This window comes from Acanthisitta chloris, unplaced genomic scaffold (genome assembly GCF_000695815.1).
Source record: "Acanthisitta chloris isolate BGI_N310 unplaced genomic scaffold, ASM69581v1 scaffold16757, whole genome shotgun sequence".
Classification (NCBI taxonomy): Eukaryota; Metazoa; Chordata; class Aves; order Passeriformes; family Acanthisittidae; genus Acanthisitta; species Acanthisitta chloris.
Genome location: NW_008681129.1, coordinates 1 through 15794, shown reverse-complemented (window position 1 = coordinate 15794; position 15794 = coordinate 1). Strand labels below are relative to the sequence as shown.

Here is a 15794-nt window from a genome sequence, read left to right as displayed (position 1 = left end):
ATGTAGTGATAGGACAGGGGGAATGGCTTTAAACTGAACGAAGGCAGTAGATTAGATATTAGCAACAAATTCTTCACATTGAGTGTGGTGATGTACTGGAATGAGTTGCCCAGAGAAGCTGTGGATGTGCCATCTCTGCAAGTGTTCAAGGCCAGTTTGGATGGGGCTTTGAGCAACGTGGATTAGTGGAATGTGCCTCTGTCCATGGCAGGGTGGTTGGAACAAGATGATCTTCCCCAGCACCCCTTCCATAAAACTATGAAAGCATCTGTAAAAGCCATGAAACAGACTATCCTGCAATGTTCAGATCCTTACAGCAAGATTATTTTTGCCAAAGTCTCCAAAAGTTGTAGTGGTGTGTTTTCCACAGGCAATACATTCCCCTTTCCTACCAGAAGTATTAATACATTTCTTATCAAAGAAATCTTGATTCTGTACAAGTGGTTTTGGGTACAACTATCTGTAACAATTATTTAGACTGGGGGAGAGTGTTTATTTGTTTATTCCAAATGAATAGTGTTTGACCCCAATTAAAAGCTAGCAGTTACAGGAAAATCCCTAGCTTTCCAAGCAAGTTTAAGCAGCAAATAGATCTCAAATGCTCTCACAAGACTTACCCTGACAGAATGCAAGGCATCCTACCTTTCCATGAACAGCATATTCTGAGAAGTGGATCTGGTTAGATCTAAGTATTGTTGAGGGAAGGAGAAGATAGATTTATAGCTTCACCTCACCTCCAGTACAAACTGTCAAAGTTAAATGATTAAAAACAAGACCATCACAAAGCTATTTAACTCAGGGTAAAGCTGTTTAGACAATTAGAACAGCTTAATAATTAATGCTATAATTATTTTTTATCATTACAGAGTTCTGATTCTGCATTCACTTAATCCTGTAAGACATGTCTTCATATTCTACTGTACAGATACAGGAAAAAGAGACTGCAAAAGCTAGGATTTACCCACAAATACTACAGACTTTGGGGATGGGAAAAGGCAAGTTTCCACCTCCCCTGTGTCTCCACATCCCCTTGGCTCTTCTTAGCTGAGGAATCTGAATTATCCAGGACCCTTGGAAGGAAATATTTTTAAATGGTCAGTACAAAAACTAGGTTTGATTAGAAGTTAATATTCCTGCCCTCAAGAGCAACAGAGCACAGAGTAAGAAGTGGTAGTCCTTATCAAATTTTTACTGCTTAAGAAGATAATGCAGAAGTCAGAAAATACAACTTGCAGACCATGGCAGCACTGACATTTTGTGAAGGTAAGGGGAAACAAATCTTTCGGTTCGGATATAAAGAAGAACCAGATTAGTAACTCTGAAAATTATACAGAGAAGTTCAGTTATTGTTTACAGCAAATCATAGTTAACAACAAAAAAAACCCAGAAAAAAACCACTAAAACCATCAGAGAACTGATAGCAGACTAGGCAGTTGCACACTGCTTACAAGTAATGAATACACAACTGAGCACAGCTGCTCCACAGCACAGGTGCAGCCTGTGATGTGTTTACTACAGACATCCTGTATTTCCCTTCATCCTGCTCACCACCAGAACTGTCCACAAACCCACCCTGCCCCAGTCCCAGCACTCAGATGACCACTATCACCTTGGGTATCAGCTTTCTAGGTCTGATTTCACACTTAGGCCACACTTATGCTGAAGAGACTAAAAAGTAAGTTAGCTGTTCTGCTGATACTTGAGCCTCTTCTTCAGTGCTGGCACAAATTTGGGGTTCTCTGCCAGCACACACAGGAATTTAGTGACTGACAACACTAACATTTTGTTGAACTTAGCTGAATGTGTATCAATAAGTTAGCTTGCTAGAAAGGTTTATGATCACACTGTTGTCTTTATCCCTTTCTTAAAACCAGCACTATTTTCAGCTTGATTTCATAAGGAGTTTTTTCTCTATTAGTATATTCCCTGCAGGCATGTGTGATCTCTTCCCACCCTAAGACCTCAAGCTAAAGGTCCTAAGGCCAATATGATTATGTACAAAGTAACTCACTTTGTAAAAGTTCATTTGTATCAGCAACAACTGTAACACAATAGTATTCACTAACAAGTAACCAGCAGCATGTATAGATTTGCAAAACCAGGTCATTTCTACTACCTTCTGGCTGTCAATGTAAAGAAAACAAACATTTTTCTACACTGTAAGAAAAAGAACACACCACTGAGCCATTTAGTCATCCTTAGGCAAGATTTTCTTTGTGTAACAAAATATATTCCAACCCAGCATTACATTTCAAGTCTTTTTACATTGTTAGTATATAGCTCTAGCAGATGTTTTTTGTCTGTTTAACATGGTCTTCAGTTTTAAGTTACTATTTTAAACAGAATAAACAGTCTGTAGATCAGATAGAAAACTTCTGTTAAGAAAGAATTGCAAAGTAAATTATCTCTCCATTGACAGCCCACAGGGCTACTTTTTGCCACTTTTTCAAAAGGTTTTATTTAAACATACACACAGAGAACACATTACATTGCTGGTTTATGTAAAAAGCAAGCAAACCTCCACTGCCAAAGCTGGTGTTTCACATGTGGACAGGGGAAAAGAGGGATTAAATAAACTCTTGAAAGGCCATTTGTTTGCATAAGTTAATTTCTGAGAAATTAATGTGCTCAAAACTGTGATCATTTCACCTAAAAAGTAAGGTCAACTCCTAACATCAGCAGCTACAATAAGTCTTACTGTCAACTAGAACAGAACATGGCACAAAACCATTAAACACATCACATGAACTCAGATTTCAAGATAAAGGATCTTCCTGAACTTGGCTCATGGCACTCTGAACAAACAGCAGTGCTTGGGTAAAGGAAACTTTGGAAAGTATTTAAGAACTCAGAAGAGATTTTGTAGTTGGCATGATTTTGCAAAAGCTGTGAGTTACAAATTCTACAAGTTTGTACAGAAGTTACTCTGAAGCACAACAGATTTTAATCTGCCTGTAAATATTATCCAATCTTCTTAGAGCACCTTTCCTAAGTAGTTTTTTTATCCTGCAGACTAATACTTTACATAGAATGTGAAATGCTGTTTGGGAACAAATCAGTAAAACAGATCTGACAGAGGCAGATTAACACTGGGGGAAAGTTTAGGTAGCCCAGCTTTAAGTGGGCTATTAATAATGTACTTCAATTAACCTCCATTAAAAACCCAAAACTTTGAGACTGACCCCTAAATCAAACAAATTAAAACCCCTCTCCCAAACATCCCAAACCAAAAACAGCCACACAGAAACCAAAATGAGCAAACCCAAAGAAACCCACAGTTCCTTAGCTAATCTTACTTTAGAACACAAGAATGACTTTTGCATATTTCATACTCTTTGGCAGGGAATCTATGAAACCAAAACATGTCCTGACAAATCGAACCTTTCCTGAGAAGTGTTCACAGTCATAAACTCATTCATAATGTGTTACGTGGGAGATGCCAAGTTGTAACAGTTTGAAAGTCAACAACATGGAATGTACTAACAGATTTATGAAGAACAACAGGAGCAGTTATTTACATGTTCAGGGTAGCTAATTGTTCTGTATGAATTAGGTTTCCCTGTATAAATTAGAAAACTACAAAAAGTCAGAACTGGGAGAGATCTCCATTGTCTGTAAAAGTTCAGGTGGAAACACCTGTGCCGCACTTTCCTTCCTCAGACAATAGCGTATTGCTCGTACAAAAGGTCTCTTATCCGATAGAAGTCCTGACAGAGACAGCCCTCCAGTCCAATGCGCCCTGTTTCAGTCTGAAACGAAAGACATGTTTCAGTTTATCATCTTTTCACTAACAAGAAACTTGTTTTCCATTTAGAATTTTATTTACCAAAGAGTGTAAGACATAGAACACCTACCCTGCGAACAGCCACCAGATTGTTGCACACAAGTACTCCTCCCACAAATTCAGCTTGGATACCCTCTCGCAAGAGAACTTGCTTGAAGTCAGACAGTCTTGGCTCATTCATAAACACAGACTGATGTCCAAGAACCTTTAAAACAACACACAATTTTAATACTTCTATTTAATACCTTCTGTTTTTCCAGAGATCTCATCACTGCTTAGGCAGCAGTGTGGCCTAGACCACAGGACTGTAGACTAGAAGATTGCTTCTGTTTCTGTTCACTGGCAGCAAGACATTTTCAGGATAGAAAGGCTTTAGAAGTTACCCATCAGGTAAACCAAAAGTTTCCTTCTTTGCTCACATATTGAAGACAAATAGCTGACAATGCAGATCCCTCCTCTCCCAGCCATGCTATGCCAGGGACAGGGCTGCAGTTGTACTGCTGACCAGTACATACTTCTGTCATGAATCTAAAGAGACTTTAGAGTTGACTCCATAGTTATCTAGCTCCTAGAACAGACTACATTTAGGACAGTGAAACAGAGTACCTTAAAAAGCAACTCTAAATTTACAAGGAATCACTCAACAGAAAGATAAAATAATACCTACTCACATGCAAAGTATTTGAAGAGTAAAGATAAGTTTATAGAAAAATAAATGCAATGAACTCTCAAATCATTACTACAGAAGTAGAGCTATGAGTGTCAAAGATCTGTATCTCAAGTGTATAAAGTATTTCCCATAGCATCAACAGAATATAATTACATCAAAAAATTACAAAACATCAACTAATTTCTAAATCTGCAAGTACTAATTACAAATAAGAAACCCACTTTTCTTCATACATAGATGGTACTGTATGCTACTGGTGCATAAATAGATGACATTGTATCCACTGTTAGTGGATGTGAAAGATCATATGCACTGAAAAGCACAAAATCTGAACAAAGAGCAGGATCAGGTTTAACAAAGAGAAAACCAAGCATGAAAATCCAGTTCCAGTGAGGATTCTTTTGAATAAGACCAGAGTATCAACCCCTAAGCACAAGAAAAAGCCAAATGAATACAAAGGTCTTCAAAAAAGAAATTCAGATCAGCATCATTTCTGTACCTCATGAGGTGGCAGAGGTTCCAAAGTGGGAATGATCTCGCTCTCCTCACACATCTCCTTGTCGTCGTCACCGAAGAGGCTTTTCATGGCCTTCTGTTGTGCAATCACACTAGAGTCTGAAGAAGGCACATCCACTTGCATCTCTGAGTCTTCATCTTCCCTCAACTCTCCCTCTTCCAAAATAACTCCAGTATCCACTTTTGAAACTCGCATGTCCAGAACACCATCTATCCAAGCCAACTCTGCATCTTTGGCTTTACAGAACTGAAGGGAGCTGACAAGAGAATCTTTCAACCTGACCTGGGTTGCACAAAAATAAAAGTACTATTAGTTTGATGGAAAATAAAGAGAGTTCTTCTGTCAGTCTTTAAAAATCAGCATTTTTCTTTTCACTGTCTCTCCACACAGGTTGGATTCATACACTCTTGGGGTGGGAAAGGAGGGAATTGGTATCAGCAAGGCAAGATACTTTTAAAATTTAATCTGTGCAACACTCATATCACAACTTAAAAAGTAGCAGAGACCAACACCTTTCTTGTCTAGGTTACAATAAAAGAAGAACCTATATGCCTGCAAACCTGAGTTAAATTTACAGGAAGAGCAATCACTTCTTTTTGAAAAAACAGAAACTTTTTTGCAGCCAAGGAGTTCTCAGTTGGTCTTAGCAAATTCAAGGTAAGTTTCTATAGATACACTTTGGTTACTGAAGAGCAGTTCCAAATTTTAGCCCTCCAAAAACGTGATCATTCATTACATTGCAAAGTGATCATTTCATTGTAAGAAAGGATGTTGTAAATATCAGATTTTACAATGACCAAAACATTCCTTCACTCTGATTCCTCTGGAGCATTCCAGGACTTTAACCCATTAAATAAAGTCCTAGTCTTAAAGACTGTTATCTACATAAGATGGTGCATGATTCCCACAATGGAATCAAGGTTGCAACTCTATGAAAGATACAACTACTAACTACCCATTTGCAGCACAGTCCACTCAAAAGACTCTGTGATTCTGATGCTTTGCTCATACCTATCATTTTCAAATTCAATGTCTCCACTCTACTTAACCTGTGTCATTTCTTACACACTAGCAATTCTCATAGCTTTAGAAAAAAACCAACAAAAACCAGATCTCCCCCCACCAACCAACAAACCAAATACAGAAAACACTGCTGTTGTAAGGCTGTCAGAACTAGACAATTTTGAATAACTGGAATTTTCCACTTCCTACAGGGTAACAGATTTTTCTCTGCAAAGCAGAAGTATCACTTTCAACAATTCTACCCATGTTTTTCTATTGACTTTAAAAGGACAGAGAAATAAAGGACTAATACAAAAAGTGCCTGTGAGACACTTCCCTCTTAGCAACTTCAAAAAAAAAAGAATTTGGACCATATACGATTGTCACATACATCACACAAATTAGCCAAGTTTTCTTGTTTAGAACTTAATACACTGCGTTTCATTTTCATGGCTAACACAGTGCAATACATTATCACAACCTCACCTTCCAAGAATCATCACATTAGCTTTTTTGGAGGGTAGAGGTGTCTTTATTGAATCATTAACTTGCTCCTAACTTCACATGTTCACTCTTAGGTACTATTTAAGTATGAAGGATACTTTATCTTTGCTCTCTAAGGCTCCTCTTCACACACCCAGGAGAATCCTGAATTGCAACTAGTATACAATGGTACTCTAAATATAGGCATTATAAATTTATCAAGTTTTGACTAAAGCAAACTGATGTTCCCATGGACACGAACGTTGCCTTTTGCAGGTAAAAACACACTGATCCCACATTTAAGCTTTCAAACACTTAGAAATAATAAGCATCAGGAAAATGCTTATCAGGAAGACAGAAAAACACTACTAATGCCTTGATCACACAAACCCAATTGTACACATAGGTAGTATCATCATGACCTCTCCTCTCCCAAAGAGCAAAGCCAAATTAGAGTCTGCCAATACAGCGCTACTGCAGTTCACAGCAGTCACACAATTCCAGCACGTACCTGGTAAATGTGAGTTTCGCTGGTTGCATCTACAGTTTCATGAAGTTTGGGCATGTAAACTTTAATATCTTTTCCACCAAAAGCTCTGCAACATTCTGCAAGGTCCTGACTGGCCTCAGGTGGTCCATGGACAATGACCAGTTGTCTTGGTTTCATTTGGTTGATGATTTTTTTAATCGAGTCCCCATCCGAACGTCCTTCATAGTCAATATATGTAACTCTGGCTCTAGTTTGAATTAAAAACCCAAGAATGACATTTTTTAGTTTCAAGGATTAACCTTTGAGTGCTCCAAAATACTTCATTTAAAAACGAAAGCTATTTTTAAATTATTCTACATCAGCAAAAGCTGCCTGCACAAGGCATATTATGGATCAGTAAAACACAGGGTTGCCAAATATCAGCATGTGCATGTATGTAACACTATAAATTCACAAAATTCACTTAGTTGCCCAAAACATGAGATAAGCATATTTAAATATGTTATTTTTTTAACAAAATATATGCTAACAGGTATCATTTGTTCTACCTCTTCCAGTTGTCTCCATCAGACAAGAAACAACTGCAAATTCCTTAAGAGTGGGGAACCATAAGACTCTGTCCTGTGCTCCCAGAAAGACTCGTAAAAAACTACTTAGCTGAGGGAAAAGAAAAATAAACCAAAAGCAAGTCCCTTCACACTGTTCACACTGTACTCAAGCCACTATTCTAGCAGAACTGACAGGAACAAAGCCACTCACTTAATTTCCATGGACTCTGTTGCAGAAATACATTTGGTGGGAACATCTGATAAATCCTGGTCCATAGGTTCCTCTCCGTTTGTCAAACCAGACTCTAATTTGCTTTTTTCTTCTTCTGTTGCTTGAAGTTCTGGAACTAGAAAATCCTCAGGTCTAAAGAAGGAAAGGCATTTTGCTTTTAATAGTCTCACAGTAAAACGAAAGCACTACCTAATATGAAAACAATGCTTACTACTGAGATTTTTTGTAACTGTTATTGCCAACAATTTAATTATGCTTTATTTCCATACTTGAACAGAGCTCATTTGGGTAACAACCATCCTACTTTACAAAAGAACTTAGATAACTTGGGAAATACTAGCAAATCGAGGAATTCTAGCATGTGTTCCTTATGCAGAGGGGATAAATATCACAAGGTTTTTTTCCTAGGATGAAGAGTGGGTTTTTCCCCTATGAAATTTATGTGTAATTTAAAGCAGACAAGAATCAGGTTTAAAAAAAAATTAAACTTTCTATCTTATAAGATTAAGGAAAAAAAAAAAAAGCCTGGAGTGAAAATACATCCTAAGAGGTGTGAACACAGGCCAAGGATCAGCACTCTGCAGTTTCAATCCTATCATAAGCTTCCTCTGAGGCTTAGCAGTTGGAAGAATACATAACAGTGCTGCAAAAGAGACAAAATGATTTTTTTTTTATTACTCCTATTTTGTAATTATTTCACAGCTACTACATATAGTATACATTACCACCACATACTTGATAATCTCTCCATATTCATCCCATTTAATTCTTTCTTCAGGGGCTGGAAACATTGGATAAGATTTCTTTGCCTGTTTAAAGAAACTTCCTTTCCGGCTACCTTCACCTTTCATCATCAAATCATGCTTGGTCTTGTGTACAGTTGGCTGATCAATATCCTCTTCAGCATCACTCTCATCACTGGAATCAATATCTGCCCTGAAATGACATTCCAATAAAACTAGCACTTTTTTTTCCTTCAGGTTTCATATTACATAAACTAACTGACCAGAAAATAACAGTTGAGGTAACACTAACCAAGGCCAAGAGCAGTTTATGTGTCTGAGAAAGAGCTGAGCCCAATGGCAGGTGAAACAGGACTACCAGAACAAGAGATTTAAGGCAACCACTCCTCACTCCTCAGTGCCCTCAGACAAGTCTACCCAAGCCATGATTTTCATTTATCCCTGTAACTAGTTGAAGGATCAGAATGATCACACAGAAATCCCATGCAACAGCCAATATACTCACTCTTTAGACTGCTCTAACTTCTTAGCTGCTTCTTTCTTTAGTTTCTCCTTCTCTAGGTAATCTTCTAGCTCTTTTCCTTCCAACTTGACACGTTTTCTCAACTGCAGATAGAATTAATGTTATTGTTAGTAGCTAACATGATTTTAATACCTCATCTACATGCTGATGACAAGAATATTTGTACTTCAGTACCAGGGGCAAGTACAACTTGTGTGTCACACACAAGACAAGATTATGGAAACATGTGGCACCTTGGCATGGCAACATCATATTATCAATTAGCAGAGTCTACTGTAAGAAAAAAAGCACTTCTAGAAATATTAAAACCAATTAAGCTTTACAAAAATTTCTTAAAACATCTTGAGGAAACATTTCTCCAACAAGTGAAGGCAAATACTCTGAGAGGAGCAGTGTTTTCTTAATTTTTCTATGACTAACATCAGATTAGAAGAACCTGGCAAAGTCATGCTAGATGGCAAAACAATGGTAATTTTTGTTTCCTGTTCTCTGAAAATCTAATTAGAGTATAGGTCACTTTGAATTAAACTGAATTCTGGTAATAATACTGTAATTCAATGCTTCCAAGTCAATCTAGGACTAGCTGCATCATCAGGATTTAAATTATCACTGCAGTCACAGGGAACTTTCAAATTAACAACATTTACCAGAGACACAGGTGTACAGATTATTGAAAACAATTTGAAAGCATGAATAACAATTAATTGTGTTCTAATTTCTAGCACTTGCTTATCATTCTAATCCTGGTGGGATGTATTACACTAATTTGACTTGATACAACTCTCATCCAAAACCAGAGTATTTTCCAGCAAGACTAATCCATCATATATGGTGATCTGCACAGAGATTTTTTTTCTGTTGTAACAAAAACACAAAGGAAAATGTTGTCTAAAGATAAATACTTACAAGGAACTTCATACTCAGCTCTATGGAGTATTAGTTTTGCCACACCACCAAAAAGCATTTTGCAGTTCCCAATATGAGAGCTATTTTATCTAAGTTTATCCACAACTGGTTAAATATGCAACACACAGATTTCAGGTTTCTCTGAACATGCTTCTTCACCAGAAGCATGTTCAGAAGATCAAAAAGGAGACTAAGTTCAGTTTTGCTCATATTCCCCTAGTCAGCCCACAATAACCAACCTGGAGATATACAGAGACAATTCTTACCTCAATATCTATAACTTTCTCGGAAGGATTATCGATCAGGAACCGCGCTAACGTTCCAGGGGTAGTGCGGTAAGTTAAAATGATGGAGTTTTTGGAGTCCTGGCACCATTGAATGAAAAGATCTCTAGAAAACCCACACTCCAAGTCAGGCTGACTGGCAAGAACAACTTTTGGACTAGGCACTCGAGCCAGATCAGACAGACTGTGGCATAAGGAGAGGTGGCGGAACTGAAAAGGGTTGTTTCTCTTGTCTTCAAAGCACCTCATCAACTTGTCACTCATCCATTCAACCTGAAATATGTATCAAGAAAAAGTTATTTGTAAGAATGCAAGTTCTGCAATAATGTACACATGCCCATTATTACATCAATATTTCTCAACAAGTGTAGAAATAATGTTTAGCATAAACAAGACAAAAACAAGTACTTGGAATTCTCTTTTTTAACAGCTGTAAACTATGCCAACAAGCCTTGGGATAAAAACAGACTGGAGTATCAAGAAACATGCCCATAGGTGTGACTGGACTCTACTACTTGATCAAAGGAGCTGAGACACAAGTACCCACTACAGAATGAGGACACTTCATCAGTATTTTGCCATATTTTACTGTTAAAAAGAACATTTTACTCATACATGTTCCATTCCTCTTCACAACTGCATTTTAAAAGCAAACCAAACCTGTGATTTAGAGAACTCCACTACGTTGTAGCTGACGTTATTCAAAAGTGCTAGAGAGTAGACTCCTAATCCTGCATCTTTTGTCCTCCAGATCTGATCAAGAAGCTGAGCAAGTTCCAGAACTCTGCCTGCTGTATCCACAGCTATCAATACATTTCCATCACCTCGTAGTGTCTCCAAAACATTAGCTGAAAAGAATTAAAAACAACACAAAAACCTACTTAAACTGTGAACCGAAGTTTGAACGTTTGTGGTGCCTTGGAGTTCTGTTGTTTGTTCTATCACATTATCAATCATAATCAAAACATACTGAACACAGAAATAAATTAAACTTCAAAAGCAATCCAAACCCACATTTCCACCAAAATTAAAGGGAGCTGGAGCTTTTTTGGTAGCTCTGAAGATCTCATTGCCTTGCTGCTTTTCCTTTCTTTTTTAATTCAAAACCAACAGTAAAATGGAGCTTAAAAAAAGAATATGCTAAAAAAGGTAATTTAAAAATCCCTGAAGAGATTAATCGAAACTGGGTAAAATACACTGTTTTCAAATAGAGTTCATTGTTTTTAGGAAAACATTTAACCCAAAGGATCAGTACCAGCAGAAAAGAGTGATTCAAATTTTGTTCAGTTTTAATAAGGGTTCTTAGTTTAGATGCTGATGAATTTCTCTCAGAAAAATAATTTACAGTGGCTAATAAATCCTGTTACTGCTATTTTTTCAAACCCAAACAATACATACTCAGCAGCTGTTCATCTCTTTGCTTCCTCCTGGGTTGTACATAAGTAGCATTAAATGAATCTGTAATAAGCAATGAAGGCCTGCTCAACATTTCCAAGGAACATCCATTCAGATGGCTGTGGAAAAAAAAAAGGCAAAATCTCACTTTCTGCATTTCTATTTGATGAGAAAAAAATAAGACAGTTAGCTTCCAGAGATTTGCATGTACAGAACTGAAACACTCAGCTGCTTAATGTTTCCTGCTTCAAATTTACAAAGAAATCAAACTGAATGGAATAAAGAAACCCAGAGCTAATGTTTGTTTCAAATCAATTAATCTGGATGAAGCAAAATTAGTGATCTTATTAGAACTGGAAATGCACTTCCATACCTCTTTATCCCACACTAAATGATGTGCACCTAACACAACATGTAAGAAACGTATACTGCTATGTTGAACTTACATCTCCCTCTTGTGGTTGAAATCAACTGCATAAACAATTTCTTCCTCTCCATCCTTGACAATCTTCCAAATTGTGCCTCCTATCATGTGGCCAGCTGGCAGTGGTGTGATTGACAAACCATGTCCTTTGCCTGCAAAGATTTTCAGCATTTTAAGTACATTACATGTATTAAAACCCACTCCTCTGAACAACAGATAGTAACTTTAAATAACTGAACATCAAAATTCTCTCTGGCAACCAGTGACAGGGCCCAGGGAGTGGTCTGAAGTTGTGTCAGGAGAGGTTTAGACTGGATATTAGAAAATGGTTCTTCCCCCAAAGGGTGTCTGGGCACTGGAACAGCAGTGGTCACAGCCCCAAGCCTGACAGAGCCTAAGAGATGTTTGGACAATGCTCTCAGGCACATGGTGTGATTGCTGGGGATGTCCTGTGCAGGGCCAGGAGTTGGACTAGATGATCCTTCAGGGTCCCTTCCAACTCTGATTATTCTGTGATTCTTTGATTATGACTGAGAAAAAAAGTCAAATGAAGTATGAAAAACCAATAACATCTGTCCTTCCCACCCAACCAGTAACTTCAAAATGTTTTGCAATTCACTTTAGTATTTCCTCCAGAATGAAGAAACTAAAAGATCACTCCTTCCCTCCACCTGCCACTGATACTCAGAGGCACTGCAGAGCTGCTCTAAGTATAGACTACAGATAACAGTAAATACTGTAACAAACATATCACATGAAAGCAAGTTCACTAGTGAAAGCAAACCTCTCTCTGGGGCAACACTAGATGTTTACTCTATCACTGACTGTTGAGATGCTTAGAAAAACATGCATAAATCACACAGACTAGAAGCTCTTCAGAATGAGAAACACACAAGTCAAACCATAGCAGGAAAGGTGTTCATGTGCTGCAGTCAGAGATAACAGAACCTCTCCGCACTCGAGGCATTTTTTAAAATACATTGTTGCTCCTAGTCATTGATACACCGTTGTCAGATTAAAACTTGACCACTCATGAGCATTACTCACTGACTTTGTTGCATGAAGTACACAGTAATAATTAATAATTAAACATACATTATATTCTTAAATGCCTCCATCAAATCTCTCTAAATGACCTCCATTAAATATGCAAAATGTTGCCTGTTTTCATAGAATCATAGAATTTAAGGGTTGGAAAGAACCTTACAGATCATCTAGTCCCAACCCCCTGCCCTGGGCAGGGACACCTCCTCATTAGATCAGGTTCCACAAGGCCTCATCCAGCCTGGCCTTGAACACTGCCAGGGATGGAGCAGCCACTGGGCAACCTGTGCCAGTGTCTCACCACCCTTACAGTAAAAAGCTTTTTCCTAATATCTAACTAGTATCTAGTTTTCATAAAGCTGTTCACTAAAATTACTCTTAAGATGTAAAAACTGGCAGAACAGACATAGCCTTGCTACAAGTACCTTGAAAAGGTGTCAGCAGTCTTTCAAGTATAACATCCCACCTCTATTTTCCAAATAGCAAGGTATTTTGGCAAGCACCATGCGTGAACTGTGAGATGCTGCATCTCAGAGACAAACTGCTGGTGGTCAGCTTGTACATGTCTCTGTTCAAGAGGGTTCCCATTTCATTCTGATCTTTACATTCAACAAGAGTGAAAATCTGTTGATTCTCTGGTTGCCACAGTTCCTAGCAATAACCTACACTGAGTACGACGCAGAGGCAGTGAAGACCTTCTCACTAAAATCATCCACATGCTGTAACTTCACCTCTGCAACCTACTCCTGCTGTAGAAAGCTTTCCTTTGTGTTACTGGTTATGAAGAGTTCTTGAGGTATCTACCACTAAACATAAGTAAATAAGACATGAATAAATTCCAAGAACAGTTACAAACACACTAAAGAGAAACAAATGTCTAAACATGGCATGACCTCCTCATTAAATGGAAATTCTACCCATTTCCACATATAGTTAGTTACTGAGGCAAACGTTCAGCTAACACAGACTGACACAGGCTAACGAATTCAGCACTGCAAAATACACAACACTTCAGAACTTCCTCCCCTTGAAAAAATTACTTTAACTCTTAACAACTCTATTGCCTATCACTAAAAGTAATTTCTTGAGGCTTTGGTGACAATTTTACCTTTCAAGTTCACAATCTGAGAAAACTTGAGCTGTTGTATCTTATCAAAGGCTGCATCTACATCATCCAATGTGAAGAGTGTGAAATCTTCAGTGTTATGACGGGACTACAACAAAACAGAGGTACAGAGTGTTCAAGCACTCCACCATAGCCAAGATGTGGTGTAGGAAAGTATCAACTGAAATATACCTGGTAGAGATCATACATAAACATCTGTCCCATCTTATACACAGGAATAGTTGCATAAATGGCACAGTTTAACCCCATTTTTCCAACTGCATATGGAAGTGCACCAAGGTGTAGAGGGTCAGGATGAGAGAGAAGAACAGCATCAACCTGGTGTACATGCCTGTAAAGACAGGGACAACAAAAGACTTTGAAGGGAATTCCATATGGTATTACATCCCTCCTCTTAGAGCTGGTTTGAGAATACATACACAGTCTGAATGCCAAACAACAAAACTCAAACTCTTTCAGCTTTGGAACAGTTTTAAAATCATGACTAAAACTTACAGGTATTTCCTAACATTCAAGTGCTTAAAAATGCAAATGACTACATCAGTTTAAAGGCAACGTTAGTCTCCCATAAACTTTGCTGTGTCACTTTATGAACAAAACCCAAAGCATCCAAGCCAAAATAAACACAGAACAGTTTGAGAATTATAGTTAATACATGTAACGCATTGGACTGAGAAGAAGAAAATCCCAAGATTTTACTGGAAATGTTTCAGCAGTGTAAAACCTATAAAACATACATCAAACAAAGAGTAAAAGAACAATTTAGATTTAACATACACCTCCCACTGAATGGTATTGTGAAAAGTTTCAAGACAGAACAAGACCAAAGAGAACAAAACCAAAGTGTATGAACTGAACCACTTACTTCCTCAGAGAATCAATAATGTCCATAGAAAAGTTTTCATCCCAGCCACAGTCCAAAAGGAAACGAAATTCATCCACTTGCAACAGATAGCAAAGGGCAGATTCCTCCTGCACCCCCGAAAGAGTGGTCAGCTTGATAATCGATGTCATTTTTCCTCTCCAAGTGTTTAACCTCCAAAAGAACTAATCTGGATGGGGGGGGGGAGAGGAGAAAATGTTTTGTTGACTAACACACACACAAAAAAGTATTTTCTTAGCTCTAGCTTCATGCATTTCTGAGGGTATAGAGGGTAACAGTGTGAATACTATTCATCAAGGCTGCTGGATGCCAATTGAGGCACAGAAATTAACACTCAGCCGCTGTAGGTCTTCTGTTGTGGGGGGATGGGTGGGAATATCAATAGATCTATATGGAGAGATATCTGGGTATCAAAACGCTCAGATATTAACACTTGGCCACTGTAGCTCTCGTTAGCACTGTAACTCTCGTTAGTGAGGGGGCATGGGGGGTGGTGTAGCTATCTATATTGGGGGGTGTCTATCTGTATTGGGAAGAATCTATCTATATTGGGGGGTATCTAACTGTATTGGGGGGTATCCATCTATACTGGGAAGTATCTACCTATATTGGGGGCATCTATATATATTGGGAGTATCTATCTATATTGGGAAGTATCTATCTGTATTGGGGGGTATCCATCTATACTGGGAAGTATCTATATTGGAGGCATCTATCTATATTGGGGGCATCTATCTATA

At 38.0% G+C, this 15794-nt stretch overlaps 1 protein-coding gene across 1 annotated transcript; it reads right to left on the bottom strand.

Moving 5' to 3' along the window:
- Window positions 1–3276: 3276 nt before the first annotated feature.
- On the bottom strand, window positions 3277–15225 carry CPSF2 (cleavage and polyadenylation specific factor 2, 100kDa). Its single transcript, XM_009077993.1, has 14 exons — window positions 15037–15225; window positions 14343–14502; window positions 14154–14259; window positions 12024–12153; window positions 11581–11696; window positions 10843–11030; window positions 10165–10455; window positions 8975–9075; window positions 8462–8662; window positions 7706–7858; window positions 6968–7193; window positions 4954–5253; window positions 3855–3989; window positions 3277–3749 (listed from the first exon to the last, which is right to left on the bottom strand). The coding sequence occupies exons 1-14, from the start codon at window positions 15183–15185 to the stop codon at window positions 3657–3659; spliced, it is 2349 nt and encodes a 782-aa protein (XP_009076241.1). The 5' UTR covers window positions 15186–15225; the 3' UTR covers window positions 3277–3656.
- Window positions 15226–15794: the final 569 nt, after the last annotated feature.

What these genes read in the sequence shown, in the direction of transcription:
- CPSF2 (XM_009077993.1), bottom strand. Translation starts at nt 15,185, where the DNA reads ATGACATCGATTATCAAGCTGACCACTCTTTCGGGGGTGCAGGAGGAA. An exon ending in AAGAGATGAACAGCTGCTGA is followed by an intron (nt 11,031 to 11,580) that starts GTATGTATTGTT and finishes AATTCTTTTCAG; the next exon opens with CTAATGTTTTGGAGACACTA. An exon ending in ACAGAGTCCATGGAAATTAA is followed by an intron (nt 7,194 to 7,705) that starts GTGAGTGGCTTT and finishes AATTCAAACTAG; the next exon opens with AGCCAGAGTTACATATATTG.